This window comes from Triturus cristatus, chromosome 6 (assembly GCF_964204655.1).
Source record: "Triturus cristatus chromosome 6, aTriCri1.1, whole genome shotgun sequence".
Lineage (NCBI taxonomy): Eukaryota > Metazoa > Chordata > Amphibia > Caudata > Salamandridae > Triturus > Triturus cristatus.
In genome coordinates, this window is record NC_140589.1 from 720735876 (window position 1) to 720754761 (window position 18886).

The 18886-nt window shown below is 41.1% G+C and overlaps 1 protein-coding gene across 1 annotated transcript in view; it reads left to right on the forward strand.

Annotated features, from left to right (window-relative positions):
- Window positions 1–15645, forward strand: part of BEND3 (BEN domain containing 3) — a 49067-nt gene extending 33422 nt beyond the window's left edge. Inside the window, exons 3-5 of the mRNA XM_085611220.1 lie at window positions 3039–3125; window positions 5911–6131; window positions 7925–15645. Coding sequence (XP_085467346.1) covers window positions 3050–3125; window positions 5911–6131; window positions 7925–10177 — 2550 coding nt within the window. The 5' untranslated portion in view covers window positions 3039–3049 and the 3' untranslated portion in view covers window positions 10178–15645. The remainder of the gene's footprint in view (window positions 1–3038; window positions 3126–5910; window positions 6132–7924) is intronic.
- The last annotated feature ends 3241 nt before the right edge of the window (window positions 15646–18886 follow it).

The window sequence follows — 18886 nt, forward strand, 5'->3', positions numbered from 1 at the left end:
GCCGACCCGCCCAACTCGACATACGGGCCCGTACCTGCTGGTGCCACGCTTCTCCGGAAACGTGGCAGGGTGAGTCACCGAGCCGTTGGCCTCCTGGCTCCGCCGTCTGTGTCCTCGTTCTGGGGGCTGCTCTCTCGTCCTTTCCGTCGTTCTCCGCTATCTCCTCTCGGGGTGCTCGCGTCTCTCTCCTCTTCGTCCGTACTCACGCACACTCCTCTTCCGGTGCTTCCGCGATTTGAACACCTTCCTTCCTCGGCGTCTTCGAAGGGGGCGTGGCTGGAGACAAGTTCGTCCCAATTAAAGAAACAGGATCTTCAGTGCCTGCCGTGCTTCTGAGGTCCGTTGTCCGGATTGGCGCTTCGGGCTGCTGGAGGTAAAGAGGGGAGAGGGGAGTGTTCACACAGTCAGACCGTAACCGTAGGCTGCCTTCCCGGTCAGGGCTTGATGCCTCGTTACACTTAGCCACTGTTTTAAAATTAATTCTTGTTTGTTAAATTGGTCTTTATAACGGGTATATAGGATCAATATAACTAAGATCTAACTTTATCAAAATTAAATATGCTTTCAGAATACTATCGTGGAGTGTCATAATTCAGATTCACCAACCTACTTTCAAATCATTATAATATTATATAATGTGTTAAACACTTTACACGTTTATATTTCATATTCCTCTTTTAACGCTCAATAGCCATATTGTATTATGCATTCGATGAATCTTACCCCGTTCAGAAATGCTCTCCTAGAGTGTTCAACCCACCCTACACATGTTCATGGAGCCTCAAATAGGCACCATCTTGGAGCCTGTATTTCATTGTCTTAGTCGCTTCCTATCAGAGCCACCAGCATGTACGATGCCTACTTCTGTTTAACAATAAGTAGACCACACATTTCACATGTATAGTGGTGAATTTAATGAACGACATTCATGGAGTCTCAAATGTGTACCATCTTGGAGCCTATCATTATATACCTCTACTGTGTCTTACAGTGCCGTGAGGTTCTCTCCAGCCTGCTTCTGTTTCACAGATAACTAGCCCACACATTTCATGTGTATAGTCGTGTACTTAATGGATGCCATCTTGGGCTTATATTTGTATTCCTTTAATTTGCCTTCTTCCCATTTATCTGAAGTCTAAACAGCACATATGTCATTGGGTGCATGCTATGCCCCATCGTGTACCTCAGTTGATATTTGCCAATTCAAGCTTATGTATATAGCGCCTCAGCATGTTCTACCAAAACAATAAACCTGCTCTTTATTTATAAATGTATTCCAGGATAATGAAGCATTGAGCTTACAATATGTTAGGATATCTCTATAAAAAGTGATGTAATTGGTAACCTGTACTGTGCCCAAACATCAACGTTCTTAATCTCAGTGCCCCTCAGGTACTGCTCTCTGTTCCCCTCATTTACTACGCTCTGTTCCCCTCCATCCCCATGGTTCTGCTTCAAAAAGTAAATCTCATGACACCAAAACGCCTTGCAGCCATTATGACACTTCATGTACTGTACAGCCAATGGATATTTCATATCACCATTTTTATTCTTGCATATTCTTGTACTTGCAATTCTATTTGTTTTTTGTGCTTTTAACAAATATTTTATTACAGGTACAGCCTATGGCATGCACAACAAAACCAATTTTACAATTGATGTTATCTGCTATTCTATACAATATTTCTAGTGTAACTAAATTTCTTAATTTTGTTTTGATCAGGCTGCACATGTTAAATGTCACTGCAGTCCTAGAAACTCTTTAATTTCTTTGTTATCGAGTTCATAATCTTGTAGCCTGTTCTTTTTGTGGTGACATACCCTGGGGTGTAAGTTGTTCATGATAGTTTTACCCCTTCTTTAGACTTCCGTGGGCGTCTCTGGAATTTGATTTTAAATGTAGCATAGAGATTATAGCTGTTTAACAGTCTCATATAGTAAACAAACATGAATAAAAAATACATAGATATAATAATACGTAGGTAGAAGGGCATTGGAACAAGCCTCTTCTTCCATTGCTCTGTTCATCTGTCAGTCACATTGCTTCCACTCTCCACGCATACAGCTTCAGTGTTGGATCATCCCACTTAAACCATTGGCCGCCTTGCATTGTGAGTGAGGGCATTTTATCTAATCACATGTACACATCCTTCTGAAAATAAGTGCATTTTAGTGCTAGCACTAGTTGGTCATTGCTTTCCTTTGCTAACACTTTTTCCTTGTAATTCTGTATCCTTTTTTATATTTTAGTCATGCTTGTGTGTTTAAACTATGTCGTCAGCCTTCAGTAATTGAAAGCCAGTGGTACGTTTTCCACGTGCCAATAAGAATCATATTTTCAATAATGCAAAAAAGGGTTCCAGTACCTGTTGTAAGTGTACCAGCCTGCTAGGCAGCACCCATACTTTAAAAATTATATGCAATGGTTATATATTGTTTTACATTTACATTTTGTACTGCAAACCCTTGATTGCCATGTGTAGGCCGCATGTTATTTTCTTTGAATTTTTAGGGTGTGTGCTTGGAACAAGGCCAGACCTATTGGCTTTACAGGTGTCCTGCTCTAAAAGAAATAAACAGTAACTACATCTTCCATCACTCATTGAATTGCTTTTCATATCCTCTCTGTGCACAAGGTCAGGTCTTGTAATGCAGCAAGCATGCACCTGCTGGAAACTAGAGGCCTTTCTACCAGGAGGTGATTTACTAAGAACCAGATTGATTGATTTATGTCATAATACAGTGTGCGGTCAAGCTGGGTAGATAGTTGGAAAACACGGTAGGTCCAATAGGCAGTAGAATTGCCCAACAGTCTCCATTTGTCACCAAAATACTGAATATTATAAGCCAAGGAAAGCCAGATTTCTATGTTTTATGCACCCTGTGAAGCCTGTGGTTCTATAATGACTACAGGAGGTGCCTGCTCCCGGCAATTATTTAACCTACTGTGAGGTTAGAGTCTTGTTTGCAGGGCAGGCTTCACACTCCTGTGCTGAAAAGTGGTTTGTATGCTTACATGAGCTTTTCTTATGTTTCAGTGGCACTGAAGATGAATTCAGTTGAATTCTGTAATAAAGAAGAAGGTAACACGTGCCTGATCCTGGAAATTTCCCATCACCGCAAAAGTAAATGTGCTCAGTTACATTTTTATTACCATGTTGTTTTTGATACATTTAATGATTTTTCCTCCTGGTGTAGGCAGGCTATCATTGTATCTCACGTCTTTTGATGGAGGTTATGCTCACAAGTTTGCGAAGAAGGTTTGGGTGGTGGAATCATTAGTTATCCTGTCCACTTCATCACTGTTTTTGTGTACCTACTGGGTGCCTAAATAATCTGGAAGGGGAGCAGTGAACTAACATAGCCTTGCTCTTTTACTAATTGGGCAGAGTATGTGCTCCACTGGTCAAAAGGATTTGAAAAATAGGTCCACAAATCAGGAAAACAGCTCTAGAGGGTCAGAAAAAATGTTTGTTCATGAAAAATTAAATGTAGTTCCTAAATTACTGGATGGTCAGTGTCTTGGCACCTAACCAGTGTTTAATTTATAAAAGAATAAGTTCAGTGCCAAATGATGGTGTTGCAGAATATGATGATTTAGTCTTTATTTTATCTCATGGTTTTTTCTACTACCACCCTCTATTTCCTGTGTCTTTATCTCACTCTTGGGGATCTGTTTCCTTCATGCTTTCCACCTTTGTCACTGTGGACCTATCATGTCCTTTCTACTTACTATCTCCTTTTTGTGACTTTTGCTCTCCTGTTGTGGGTCAGATGATGAAACATCCAGCCCCCAGAAATCTGTGCCAATGCCCAACACCTGTAATAACTACCCAAGTTATGCACTGGGCCGAGCTGGATTTATACATTACAACTTCACAGTTTTGAGTTGCCCCAGTCCATACAATTTGGGCCACAATTACAGATCTGGCCTTGCCCCTCTGAGAGGAGAGAACTGCTTCTCACAGATGAAAAGGGCAACCTTTCTGCTGGCAAGTCCTGATTCACTATAAGGATGTACCTGCCACAGGAGATCAAGATTGGTTGTGAAGTGCTGCACAGCCGTTTCAAGTCTGACCCTTCTTGAATAATAAAGCAGTGGTCTGCACCTGTTGCATTATTGGGGGAGGGGTAGCGACCTGCACATGACCCCGTCCCCCATTCACAGGAGCCAGGGAGCATTTTTTTCTGGTACAACCTTAAAGAAACAATCCAGGGAAATATGTAGAATATCATATCTAACTTTAACTGAAGGTCACTAGTGAAATCTGGTACACCAACCCTCCTAGCCTGCTTCAGTTTTGGTATATGGGGGCTTGCAATGCTAGCAGACGTTTTATCCTTTGCCTGCATATGCCTTCACCTGCTCAGGTCCTGTGCCAATACTGGACTAACCTAAGTGAATACGCACATGAATGGGCTCTGATCTTTTCACATACTTCTATGAACGAGGGATGCACAAGGCGCAGTGTCTGTCATAAACATTGCCCGCCTACTAGCAAATATTTGCATTGGAAACAAAGACACTGGTCCTTCACATTTGGTCACCAGGGACAGCCTCCTGTTCATCATATGGGGTGGTCCTCTTAGTTCCTGAAGTTCTCCTTTTGCTGTTTACGGGTTTGAGAAGTTTACTTCATTAGTGTTTGATTTATTTCCCTGCACAATGGAGATCTTGTATACATTTTGTCTCTTGCTATGCTAAACCTGCTTTTGATTCTGCTATCAGCTCCATCCTGTTCCACTTCGGGATCCTCAGTGGATCCCTCTTCAGACAGAAGGCACAAGTAACTCCTTTGACATAAAACATGCAGATGATTTTAACGCTGGAGTAGACACCGTACAATATTGAAAAGACATGTCAAATCACTGATATAGTCTATTGCAATATAAAACATAAAAGTGGAGAAGTGCCCTATTCAAACTCATCTACATGTCACTGAGTTGTAGAATGAGTCAATAAGGGATAGAAGTGGTAAATAAGGAACCTGATGATCCAAAACTCTTTAACGTCCTTGTGTAAATTTTCATCACTACTCTAGGGATATGTCCATTTTGTCATTTGGGGCGATGCAATAAGTATACAAAACAGTGATGGATGGAATGAACCAAGCTGTACCCGACTCATGATCCCATAACTAGGGCAAAACCGGTTCTGGGTTGCTTGTGGACCAGTACAGGGAGAACCTGACTTGAAAGTTCGGGCTGGAGTTTTCGTACTGGAGACCGGTTAAGAATGATTTGCATATAGCTAGGTCCAAACTGAGGTGGCATGGTGTGCACAGTAACGATGGATTAGGATGCGACCTGAGTAATTACCAGTGGTTGAGATTAATTCAAGCATTCCATCCATCACTTTTTGTCTACTTTAATCCTGTCGTTTGTGACATGCCTTGCTCCATTGTAACACATAAGTAGAGTCAGACAAACCACATTCCAATTCGATGATATGAGACAATCTGTCACATCACTTTCTTTTAATTCAAATCCTAACCAGTGACAAATGCCCCTATGCCACTTTCATTGTTTGTTTGATTTAACAACATTTCCCCTGAATTCCCTTTAGTCTGCTGGTGTGAATGTATGTTAACATAAACTGCTTCTTAAAGCTTCTCATGACCAGTCTGCCTTCCCCTTGGAAGCCTCAGCTGATCCTGGTTTCCAAAACTTGCAGAATTAGAAATCTTCTCTGCATGCACCCTGACAGGTTAGAGGTAGAATATGCTATGTTCGTGCACCCTGATTCTGAATAACTTACGAGGAGCTTCTCCTTTTTATAATGTTTTTATGATGTCGAGAGGCTGATTGGATGCTCTTGCTTTGTATGCCATTAAAAGAAATACATAAATATTATATCTGTGTATGAATCTTAGAATGACTGTTATTTAAACTGAATATATTTTATTTCAGGAGCAAAAAGCAGCATTGTAAAGGTAGAAACTAGCATCGACGATGATGATGTGCTGGACTGCTCGATGACCGCCAGGACAGATGAGAAACATGCCTTGGACTCCTCCTTTAGTTTACTACCTCATTCTAACAAGCGAAAGCAGACCTACCTTGTGTGTGAGAAGTCAAGCAATGATCAAGCGATCATCAACAGCGTTAAAAAAAGACGGCTTATACCAGAGGTGATTTGCTGATTGTGGGCTTAATAATTTTAGGACAGTTTTCTCATGCACCCTTCCTCATGTGGGACCAATTCTTTTGTGAACAGGGTCCAGAGTTGCAGACTTAACCTCTTTCTTTGTCATACCTGACTTGCCACTTCTTTGAGGCAATCCTATTCCTACTCTGAGAAACCACTGCACTTACTTTGACTTGTAAAGTTTCTGTAGATTTCCAGGGTTATTAGCCAAGTTCCAGATTCATAAATCATGTTATAGAACGCTGCCGGTGCCTCAGCTAATTAGGAAGCAGCATTCACAGTCGAAGACAGAGCCCTATGTGGGGAAATGGGTGTCATGATTAGTTTCTCAGGCAAGTTCTCTGAGAAGTTATCATCCTGTTGTGGCTGTTCTGTATCTAAGCATCAGCAGGGTATACGTGCTACTCACTTACCTCCAAATACTTCGCTATAGTTCTTTTGTTTTCAGACTTAACCACAGAGTATTCACTGGCTCTCTGTTCATGAGGACACTACAGCCTCTTAACTCCTAGTCAAGTCCTGAGGAACCATCTCTACCTTTCAACGGTTTTTTAGGTCGAGCCTGGGCAGCACAGGTATGCTGTATTGAGGTAGGGACTTGAAGCTCCGCCCTCTCTCCGCCCACATTTTTCATTGGCCCGTGACATTGTCCACTGTAAACTGTGGCTGTTCATTGGTCAAAAGACTTAATAGTCCCTCCATAGTACCACCTTGTCTCATTATGTAACCTCCCATGGCAACATCCCCTATTACATGTGTTGTTGCTCAGTAGGCTTTAATTACAGCCTCCGAGCACTATTTTCTCAAATTGCAGGCACGACACGCTCTCTCCTAATGCTTTTTAAAAGATTTTATAGCACACATTTACAATGCAATAGGTCTCGCATTTGCGAGAGTTTAAGCTATTGGCATTGTAAATGACAATGCCTTTTATTTGGCTATTTTAAAAATAACATATAAATAAAAGGCATTTTCATTTACAATGCCAATAGCTCAAACTCTCATAAATGCGAGACCTATTGAATTGCAAATGCTTTTTTTTTTTTTGCCAGCATGCCAAGCAAAGTCCTTGATCTCTGGTCTAACCCACCCTCTCCTCTGGCTACATTTGGGCACTGAGTGCTTTGTGCCAGCTACCTGCTGTTAGTGCAGTGTCGACCACATGCCATTGCCAGCTTCCTTAGCTGCTTTGCAGTAGAATTCCTGTATAGGTTTGGGGCACTACTCAGAAAATGCAGAAAGATACATCAAATTCTTGTTAGAGCCTATTGATATCACAACTTGATTAGCTCGATGTGGGCACTTGACTTACAGTTTCCATGTTCCCTTCTCTAATCCATAATACATTATTCCAAGAATGCACTTCAAAATTGATGCCCATAATTGCTACCCATCAAGGTTATATTTTATGCCTCAGAATATTTCTTAACGAAGTTTAAATTAGGACGGTTTGGGGTTGCTGATATCGTATTTGTTGCGATGGATATATTGGAGGTACTCTATAAGGCATTACATAGAAAGCAATTCAGGTATGAATTCCAACAGCGTGTTTGTTTTTACCTTGTTAACGCTTTGCCAGTCTCTCATTTCAAAATATATTTGTCTGTCTGTTGGGTCACAGCTTTTGGAGTGGTTTTAAATTCTGAGTCAGAAATTTTTTTTTTTCCAAACAAAAGTCTGATCTCTCCTTTGCACAATTTTCCCATACTTTTTTTTTTACAGTTAAGATGAGGGGCATCAATGCAGTTTATTAATTTTTAATTTCTTCTTTCCTAGGGGCTACATTCGAGTTCCAAGACCAGGGAGGAGCGATCTGCCAAGCAAACAAACTTAGATCGTGGAAAACGGAACTCTAATTCTATGGATTTGCTTAGTGACGGTGAAGAAAGCGTCAGTGAAATAACTACAGCATCATACAAGAAACCTCTTTATAGCATTTCACACAAAATAACAGAAAAGAAAACCCCTCCAGCATCGGATCAGTTTGCTTCTCATGAAGTCTATGACAAGATAATCCCCACCATCCCTTCTCAGCTTGACATTCTAAATGATGAGCACAAACAGGAATGTGGCGGCAGCATGGTGGGAACACCGGTTGTGGAATCTGAAACTAATATGTACTCTGTAATACAGAAAATGTTTGTTACACTTAACACACTGAACTCCAACATGTCAGAGCTGCATAGCAAAGTGGACCTGCTGTCTCTTGAGGTGAGCAGAATCAAGAGAATAGTTAATCCTGAGGATTCCGTTGCAGAATTCCTGCCTCCTCCAGAGTATCAGTTAACGAGCACAGAGCTGAAACAGTTAACCGATCAAAGTACGTCTGCCGGAGATCTAGCATGCCTCTTATTGGTCCAGCTTTTCCCAGAGCTCTTTGATGATGACGAGCTCTCGCGCAACTGTAACACGTGCAGATTCGTGAGCAAAAATAAGCTTCAGTCACTTCATCTTCAGCTGATTCGGAACTATGTGGAAATTTGTTATCCCTCAGTTAAGAACTCCACCATTTGGCAGTTGGAATGTTTGCCCCAAGTGAATGACTTCTTCACCCGCTTTTGGGCCCAGAAAGAGATGGAGAGCAGTCAGCATTGCGTGCAGTCTTCCAAATTTCATGAATCTGACCAAGTCGAAAATCCTCAGCTTGTGGAAGACAAAGAGCAGGACGACTTCTCACCACTGGGCAAGCCCAGCAGCACTGCCAATGATGGTGTACTTAATGCTCAGGACATTAATGATTTTTTAGATGAAGCATCATCTCCAGGTGAGTTTTCTGTGTTTTTGTTGCACCGATTGTTTGTTGAAATCTTTGAGCAGTCACAGCCAGCTGAAAGATACAGTTGCTACGGTGACTCTGAATCCTCTGCTCTCGATCCTCATCGCCTCCAAATAATCCGCAAATACACAGAAATCTATTTCCCTGATGTCCAAGAAGAGGATGTCTGGGTGGAGCAATGTGCTCAAAGAATAAATGACGAGCTGGAAAACATATATCTGGACAACAGTGATTATGAAGAGATCACAGATGATTGTTATGACTCCTCTAGTTTGCCTGATGACCTTTCTGTTGTAAAGGTAGAAGACGGTTTCGATCCCGATAGACTTGGTAGGCGGTCCAAGAAAATTTGGCTTGTACCAATGGACTTTGATAAGCTTGAAATTCCTACTCCTGATTTCGAGGTGCCTTATCCAGAATATTTACTTAGCAAAGAACAAATGAAAAATATATATGACAGTAGTTTGTCTATAGGCAACTTTGCTTCCAGAATGCTTGTTCATTTTTTTCCAGAACTTTTTACTCCTGAAAACCTGCGGAAGCAGTACAACTGCAGTGGGTCTCTTGGTAAGAAACAACTAGATCCTTTCCGAGTAAGACTTATTAGACACTACGTGCAAATTCTTTACCCACGGGCGAAAAATGACAGAGTGTGGACATTGGAATTTGTTGGAAAACTGGATGAGAGGTGTAGACGCAGAGATACCGAACAGAGACGTTCGTATCAGCAACAGCGGAAAGTCCATATACCTTTGCCTGAGGCGAGAGAGTTAATGGGCTTTGAGTTAAACACAACAGACAGATTCAAAGAACTTTTGGAAGGGCCTCCTTTGCCACCAGAAAGAAGCAGCAAGGACTTTTGCAAAATACCCCTTGATGAACTCATTGTGACTACCCCAGACTTTCCTGTGCCTTCGCTATACATACTATCTGACAAGGAGGTAAGGGAAATAGTGCAGCAGAGCCTCTCTGTGGGAAACTTTGCTGCTAGGCTACTTGTAAGACTTTTCCCTGAACTCTTTACTACAGAGAATCTCAGACTGCAGTACAACCATTCAGGCGCTTGCAACAAGAAGCAGCTGGATCCCGTTAGATTACGAATGATCCGTCATTATGTTGAAGCAGTTTATCCAGTGGAGAAAATGGATGAAGTGTGGCATTATGAATGCATACCAAGCATTGATGAACGATGTAGGCGTCCAAATAGAAAAAAGTGTGATATCCTCAAAAAAGCAAAGAAGTCGAAAAATTGACTGTTCCCATTATACTGAGGCCTGTAAATTATTTCATGGGCAGTGTTTCTAGGTTTACGCTTGGATAGTTGACTGCTGAATTGCATTTATGTTACTGAATGCATCAGAAGGAGACATCCACCAGGACACAACCATCTACACTAATAGCTACGGCCACAATTTAATTACAGAAGTGGCCCAGTATGTCCACTGAGGAAAATGAACATTTTTTCAGCAATTTTTTTTGCCAGCCCGAACACTTCTTGGTTATTGTTGTATAGCATTTTGTATTGAACTGAGACATTTTTTAAACACTGTGTCCCTTTCTGGGCAATTTTTCATGAAAGTGAAACTATGGAAAACAGGTGACATTTTGAAATGTGTTTTTAAAAAAAAAAATATTGCCGTGTTTTTTATTTGTAAAAGTGCCATTTTCATCACAGACTTGAAAGCAGGTTTGGTTTCAGGATGATTAATGTAGCAGTCTTTTTTTTTATATATTGTTAATTAAAAAGAATGTTGCGGTAATGATGATGATGGAGCACGTTAGGGTTATTGTATTTCCTTCATTGAATTCTTCAATTTACGTCCCACCAAATATTCGCAACCAGTGTCAGGCTATCTAGAAATACAGAATACGCACTCACTGCCCCCAACCCTCACCCCCGTCCCTATCTGGAATGTACAAAAAACACCATTTCCTCTCAATATCGTTTTGTGGATTCCATAGACAGACCTTCTGAAACTAATGTGCAAAGATTTTGAACTTTTCTTTGGAATTCTTTTCTGTGCGCATTAAGAAATTTAACCCCAGATAATTAGCAAAGTATTTTCTTGGGATTCCATTTTTTTTCTAGCTCCCTTTTTTCTATTTATTTTATTTGCTTATTGCCAGGACATTTTCTAAAACCCTGCTTAGGGTGAGCTCCTGTTAAGTAAAAGATGTTCATACATAAAATGCAATTTATGATCTGTGGCCTTTTTCCGGTCGGAGTAAAAATCCATAATAGCCATGTTTGTCCTGTATGTGGTTCAGACATGATACTAAGAACTAAATGGATTGTTCCCTGTTTCCGCCATAATGCCTCTGTAAAAGGATCATTAGAATGTTGTTTTTCAAAATGGAAGATAAAGAATGCATTTATTGCTACCATAGACCTAGAGGAAGAGGATCTCCTGCTGCGATGTGTCATTATATCTTTGTATCTTCGTGTGATTTTTGCCCCACATACATCTTTGGCCCATTTCATCTAAGCCATCCCTGGATGCAGTGCTGAAGTGGTTACAGACGTCCACGAAACAGAGGGTCTCTTGCAACAGTTAGAAGAATCCCTGTACCTCATCCGAAGTAGTTCTGATGTTGTAAGCTAAACAATCGAGGAATTCTATGCCTTTTTTTCACCATTTAGCTCAGGTGCGTCTGTGGCCAGTTGCTGATGCCAAACCGTGTAACCTTATTTGTGATGGTTCTTCCATTACATTGATCCTTCATTGCTATTTATAGACTCTGCATCCTTGCAGTTCAAAAGCCTCTCCAGGCCACATAGGAACAATAATGGTCTGATGTCATCATCAGAGCTCTTCGATAAAAGGCTTCCATTAAGGTCTAAGCGGAAAGTACGACCAAATAGATCTTCCTATCCTTCTCCATGCCATTTCAGTGGTTGAAAGAGGTATACAAGGATCAGCATAATGGTGCATACTATAGGAACAAATCTATGCAGCTAGCCGAGAAGAAACATATTCATCCCGGTCCCCAGATAAAACATTTGAGTACTTAGGCTAGTTTTGGGGACTTTGTGATTACCTTTTCATGCTTCTTACATTCAGTGTTAATCTTCTTATATTATGCCTTTTGGTCTCTGTTCTTGCTGCCAGATAGCACCAAAACTTCCATGTTGGTTGGACTTTTACAGTGGTTACACTGTCTGCACAGGTTCTAACTCTGTCAGATACCTGTTGATGCATGTCCTTTGTTAGTGTAACAGAACTGTCATATTGGCTCCTCCATTGATCATGTGAAAGTAATTTCAGATCAGACCCTATTTTCCATCTTTATGTACAACGACTTCCTGGATTCGTGCCTTACCTTAAGCAAGACCTCATGAAGGAAGTACCAACACAAACTGACTAGGCGTACACTCAGATGTTTTTTTGGTGGATGGACAGAGAAGTACATCTGTTGGCAAATTTCTTTCTTCACTTTTTTTTAACAAAGGGTTACCGTGTCCAATACAGAGATACCTTTTGCATCCTCAAGAACCCAAGTTATATTGGTGTTTGGCTATTTACCGAGCTGTGCAAATCGTCCTTGTGAAATCACAAAGGCAAGACAGTTAATACCTAGCAAAAACAGTTTTCCTGTCGTATGTGAGCGAGCGAGCAAGTCGCAATTGGATCTTGCCTGATAGCTGTAATGAGGATATGGATTTAGAGCTTGTAAAATCGGATTACAGCTCATTCTTTGTATCTTGTCTGAATGGACATGTCATGGGAGTCACTATATAGTCCTATGAATAGCTGGGGCAATAGTGTTGCAAACAATATATTTCTGTGTTGTTGTCAAACTAGAATGTTTGTAAAGAGCTAGAATGTCAATTGCCACTTCTGTCTGGCTTTTCTTAAACAAGAGATGAGAAAGGGTTCTTTGGGACACTGCCATGAGAGCGAGCTGTCATTTTGATTGTTCTTCTCATGGCCACAATAGGCAGAACTATAAAAGAAAGCTGCATCAGGGTCTTGTGATATAGGGTTGACATTGTGGTAATTAATGGCACTAGTATCTACGTCCCTGCTGTCCGTGTGCCAGTGTCTTTTGTTAAATGCTTAGCCTAGCGTTAAAGAGGTAACAATTACGATGATCAGGAACCTAAATAGAATTTATTTGGTTAAAATTGTCTTCCCATTAATAAATTGTTGAGAAGAGGGAGCAAAAGATGTGGTGATGGTTGTAATTCATCTTTACCCCTTCCAAAGAATTTAATTGTGTGACCTTTGCCTTCATTAGTATTCCACATCCTTACGCTCTTCTGCTGTCCACTCTCATTTCTCCACTCATGACCCTTTTGATCAGTGAAACTTGAAACTATTTTGACTCAAATCTATAATCCGGTTGGACATCAGGTGCACAATTTTAGTCAGTCCACAGGATCAAAGCTTTTTCTGCTGATCCACACTTTTCATTGGGAGATGGTGGTTACATAGAGATGGTTCTTATATATTCATCATGAAGGTCTGTCCTCTCAGGCTTCATTATTGAAGTCTGACTCACACAGTAACTATAGAGATTTCCCCTGAACTGTTACTGGCTTCTGTGTAGCGCCGCATGGGGTGACCGCTTCCTATAGGCATCAATAATTAAATGTAGATTTCACTACATTGTCTTCTTTTACAAACTTGCAGTAATGTGTCAGTGCTTGTTACACTTAGCAAGTAAGAAGGCATGGCTTCCATGACAAAGTTGGGAGGATGCAACCTGCTGTCCGGTGGATTCGTTTACTACACGTAGACTATGACAATATGGCGGAGGTCTGTATTGGCTTCGCAGCTCTCCAGTATGACTTAGTTAGAATTTTCAGTTCTTCCTTAGCTCATTAATTTACTTGGGTATTGCTACATTTCATATTTAAAATGTTGAGACCCTTTCTGAAGGACGAAATGGTGTAACACCAGTCCTCAAAGTTCAGTTTTTTTTCATATGACATACCACCAACCCCCTTTCAGTCTTCTTTTCTTTATTATGAATTTTTTTTACTTTGCCGGACCGGGGAACATAAATGTAATGAATGGTGTTTGGTAACCGGCAGGATGAGCGCACATTCATGACGCAGTCACAGCCTTAAAGTGCCACCCAGATCTAGCCTGATATTGGGAGGAAATTGCATCTGGTGGTAACATTTTTGAAGAAAAATACTCTGAATGTGTTGTTATAAGATAAATGTAACCTCATTTGCTGCTATCACCAGGTCTCCATTGTTGTAAATAGGAAGTCTTGCTTGTGGGAGGTTGGTGAGACAGTAGGTCTGTTGACATGCCAGGCTGTATCAATGGACATCACTTGTTTAAGCGAGCATTAGATCTTTCAAGACAAATTTCCTATCATACAAACTACTGTTAAGCACAGCTGTGTCTAAATGTAAAATGAATCTTGCAAAGTGCTGCAATGTCCCTTTATTTTTAAAATGTCCCAAACGTGGCTGGAACGGTTACATACACATATTAACAAAGGCACTGCGGGTTCTGTTCTTGTTACGATCTTATTTACATGTCTGTTTCAAGCTTCCAATACCCTTTAAACGGTTGTACGACGGTACAACAGAGGTAATTACTTTGCATGCCTTTGCCACCCATTTTTTTACACGCACGTTTTTACCGCAAATATGCATTAAGATCCCATGCTAATACCACGCATTGTTTTTAGATTTAAAAACAATGTATTTGTGGGGGGAGACTCCCCACACCCCCAAACTTACCTTAAATGCGTGGTATTGGCATGCATTGTAAATGCATATTCGCTGTAAAAATATGCGTGCTAAAAAATGTGTGGTAAAGGTACGAGGTAAAAACCTCGTTGTAAAGGCTGTTTCCTCTTTAAACTGAAAGTGTGTAAATTGTTGGAGACAATCACATTTTCTCAGTGCGATTTATCATTGTATTTGTAAATCTCAGCAGTTATATACAGTACTCATCCTACGATAAATCATTTGAGCTAATGAGACCCTACCATTATAGTTACCCTAGGCAATGACTAGTGACCCAGTTTTTTAAAGTTAAACTTTAACGCCTATGCCTTAGAAAATAGATCAGATATTTTTGTCTTAAAATATGCCACTTGAAATTGTATTATTCTTTTGCATCGAAGTATAACATATGGTGAATAGTGCAGTATTATTTTTTTTTTTACTATACAGTTCTTGGAGCTGATCACAGTTGTACACCTTCATTAACAAAATGGCGATGTGCGGATGTGGTCAGCAGAAAATACCAAGAAGAGCCAAAATAATTTTTATATCATTTTTCCCTAGGTTTTCTATTTCAGATTGCTAGCCTAGATGTGCTTAAATAAGTTTGTGATGGCTTTGAATACTAGCCATGGTGGTTATGCCGCTGCATTTAAATACAGCACTTGTACAATGGTAACTCGGTTCTAAGTCACAACAGAAGAGTTCGATTCACAAAGATTTTGATGTGACTTACTCGCGTAGTACCCCTGACTTACTCCTGTATTTCAAGTCCCACTTACTCATAGCAACATCTTTGTGAATTAGGCCCAGAATCTACATGGAGCACACATTTTAACATAATGGTTAGCAATATTCTAAATGAATGTATGATTGTAGAAATGAATGTAGCAACATTTCGATGCGTTTCAGTTCACTGTAGTTTTTCTTGTTGTAGCAAGAACACAGTTCTAGGCCATGCACAGGCGAGATGTCCATTTAAATGTGGATCAATAAAATGAGATTATGTTACCAAAGACGATAAACTGATATGGCGTGTGTTTGTGTGTTATTTTCTTATCACTCTGGACATTCCCATGAACATACAAACAAAAAAGAAGGCGTTTAGAGAGCTCACAATTAGGATTTTTGTGTTTGCCGGAATATATTTTGAAAATATATTTAAAAGGTTATTGGAATGAATTGTTAAACGTAGAGCTAATTGACAAAGCCCTGGTTGTGAAAGTTTGAAATGTTGTTCCTGAATGATTTCTCCAGTGTAGAGCATCTTTATGCCTTTCATTGGAATTACAAACGTTTCCAGGAGTACTCAAGGAAATACATATTTATACCTGCTTATGAACACTGAAATACATACATGTTATACATGTAGATTCTTCTCCAGGTAAATAAAAAGGGGCATGTGTGAAACTAAGGTAAATGTGCCTATTTATGCTCACGTTTTGTCTTTAACTCTTATGACCTGGCTCTTTCCCATTCTCGACCTGGGTGTATCCCTGGCCCCTTGAGGTGGAACTTGGAACTTTGCCGTCAGCTGTTTTAATACAGATATTTGTGTGCCAGTACTTGGTATGCATACCTCATTCCTGCATGCATATGTCCAGTTCCCTTTTTTCCCTTTTTTTGCTGAAGTATGTTGGTCAGAAGGACAAGTTACTTACCTTTAATTATACTCTTTCTGGTGTATACTCTATTTTACTGGAGATTGTTCACCATAAAATGCTTCACATGAGCCAGACTGGATCTGGAAACCTTTTCCAGAAATGCTCCCACTCACCATGAAGTGGCAGCGTGGGGCTTCATGTTTGCTCCATCCTGTCAAGAAGTGACAGGGTGGAGCCGAATATAAGTGCTAAACCCTGCACGCTGATATCAGTTTCTTGCTTATGTCTTTCTGCTTCCTCAGACACAAAGCATGAAACATTGTAAGTACCAGTGTGCAGATTTCTAAGATGGGACTATTTATACGTTAAAAAGAGGCCAATCCACAAAACTGGAATGTGGAAGGGTAGTGCGGAATCCGTGGTTAGATAGAGTATCCTCCAGAAAAAGCTATACCAAAGCTAAGTAACTTGATCTTCTGAGGAATACTTCTAACTGGAGATTCCTGACCTTACAATAGACACCAAAGCAGCACTCCCTAGGTGGAAGGTCTGTGGAGTGTACTCAGACCAAAAAGTCTTGGAGGACCAAGCGGGCAAAATTACCTTACAATTGTCAAGGCTGTAGAGTTTTGTGAACGTATGCACTGATGCCCACGTCACAGCCTAGCAGATGTCAAAGAAAGGCACTCTGCATGCTAACGCAGTGGTGGTATCCTTAACCGTGAGCTGTCAGACCTTCCTGCCGCTGCTTCTTGGAAAATACGTAGAAAATCTTAATGCAGAGGACTATGCATCTCAACTGGACCTTCTGCCTACTCTTTTATTCCCTTAGAGAAGAAAAGCCGATCGTCCACATGATGTTCTTTGGTATGATCAATATAAAAGCTTAAAGCTCTTTTGGTGTCCAGCCGATGAATCCTCTCCTCTTTTGAGCGGTGGGTGGGGAGGGAAAGAATGCAGGCAGGGTGTTAGATTGCCCAGTGTGTTGAGAAGTCACAAATTTAGGCAAGAAGACTGCTTGAGCTCTCAAAACCAATTTGTCTGGAAAAAAGGTGGTATAGGGCGGTTGCGCAGACAGTGCTTGTAGCTCACTCACACAAAAAGCTGAAGTAATCATAATGAAGAATACAGTGTTCACAGTCAAGAGATGCAGCAAAGAGCTATGCATCGGCTCAACGGCAAGCACAAAAGAAACGTTGAGAACAAATGAAGGTCCCAATGTGTCGTCACAAATGGTTTGAAAGGAAACGTGTTATAAACTTCATAACAAGAAGCTGGTCCAGCAGACATAAAAAAGACAGAAGGGGTGTACAACTAACTGTTAAAAGTGCACACCTCAAGGCTTTATGGACTAGGAATGTGCAGGAGGCTAAGAGGTCAAGAAGCTTCTGAGCTACTCTCACCGAGATCTAGGACCGAGGCTTAATCATAGCCCGAATGTCCCGGATTTGTTGCAGTGGAGGGAAGACCTCAAACTATACTGTATCCAGGATAGCTCCAATGAATGCCAGTCTCTGAGATGGACTTAGGCTCGATTATGGCTCATTAATCATGAACCCCAACAATGTCAGGAGATTCTCCGTTGTCTCAATGTGGTCTATGATTGACTGTGATCAGAGCGCCATGGACATTCAGTCGTCAACGTAGAGGAAAACTGGTATCCCCAACCTCCGAATGTGTGCCACAACCACTGTCACTTTTGTGAACACCGAGGGGTGATGGTGAGGACGAAGGAGAGCACTGCAAACTCGAAATACTCCTGGCCGACCTTGAACCGCAGGCAACTTCAATGGAACTTCAGGACAGGTAAATGAAAATACGTTTTCTGCTGATTGAGGGACACCACCCAGTCCCCAGGAGCCAAGACCTGGCCTAGTGTGAGCATTTTTAATTTGTTTTTCCCAGGAAGCCATTTAGAGGTTGAAGGTACAATATAGGCCAAAGGCCTCTGTCCTTTTTCTGGACACGGTAAAAACCCTCTTCTCTTCCAGAGTCCAGAGCTGTCTAAATAGCACCTTTGGAGAACAACAGTCACACCTCCTGTAACAGAATGGACAGGTGCTCCTCTGAAATTTCGTTGGATGTGGGGGGAAATTAGACAGTACAGAAAGAAAGGGTAGGGTATAGCCTCAATCTTCTTGGAATCCCTGTCTGGTGGAGTCACAGGGAATGCATTGGGGTTCACCTTGCTGGTTAAAGCCTGAACTCGTGGGTGGGTGTTTAGTGAGGTTCACCAGGCACTGGTGTGTGCCACCTGCCTATTGATCGGTGGGCAAGAACAGTGCTTTCACAAAGTACCCATCAAGTTATTAGTGTGGGCCTCATTAAAGGGAAGCAAGGGCTTAGATGTGTCTGGCCCAGACAGTAAGAGTGTTAGCCTTTGTCTTGACTGAAGGCAGGTGCAATTCCAAGATCTCAGCTGCCCCTTGGACCACTACTGCAAGTGATGTAGTCTCTTTTGTTGGTTGTGCAAGTGGTGAACTCAAACCTGTATCAGGGAAGATGTTATAATTGTCATCTTCTTAATGAGGGGGGAGATCACCATTACCCTATCCTCAATCAACATCTCCCTCTAGTGGTGTACCATGTTCAGAGTCAAAGTCAAAAAGATACTGATACCTCTGCTGTAGTGTCTGCCCTGATAGAGGCATTTGTACAGAGTCAGG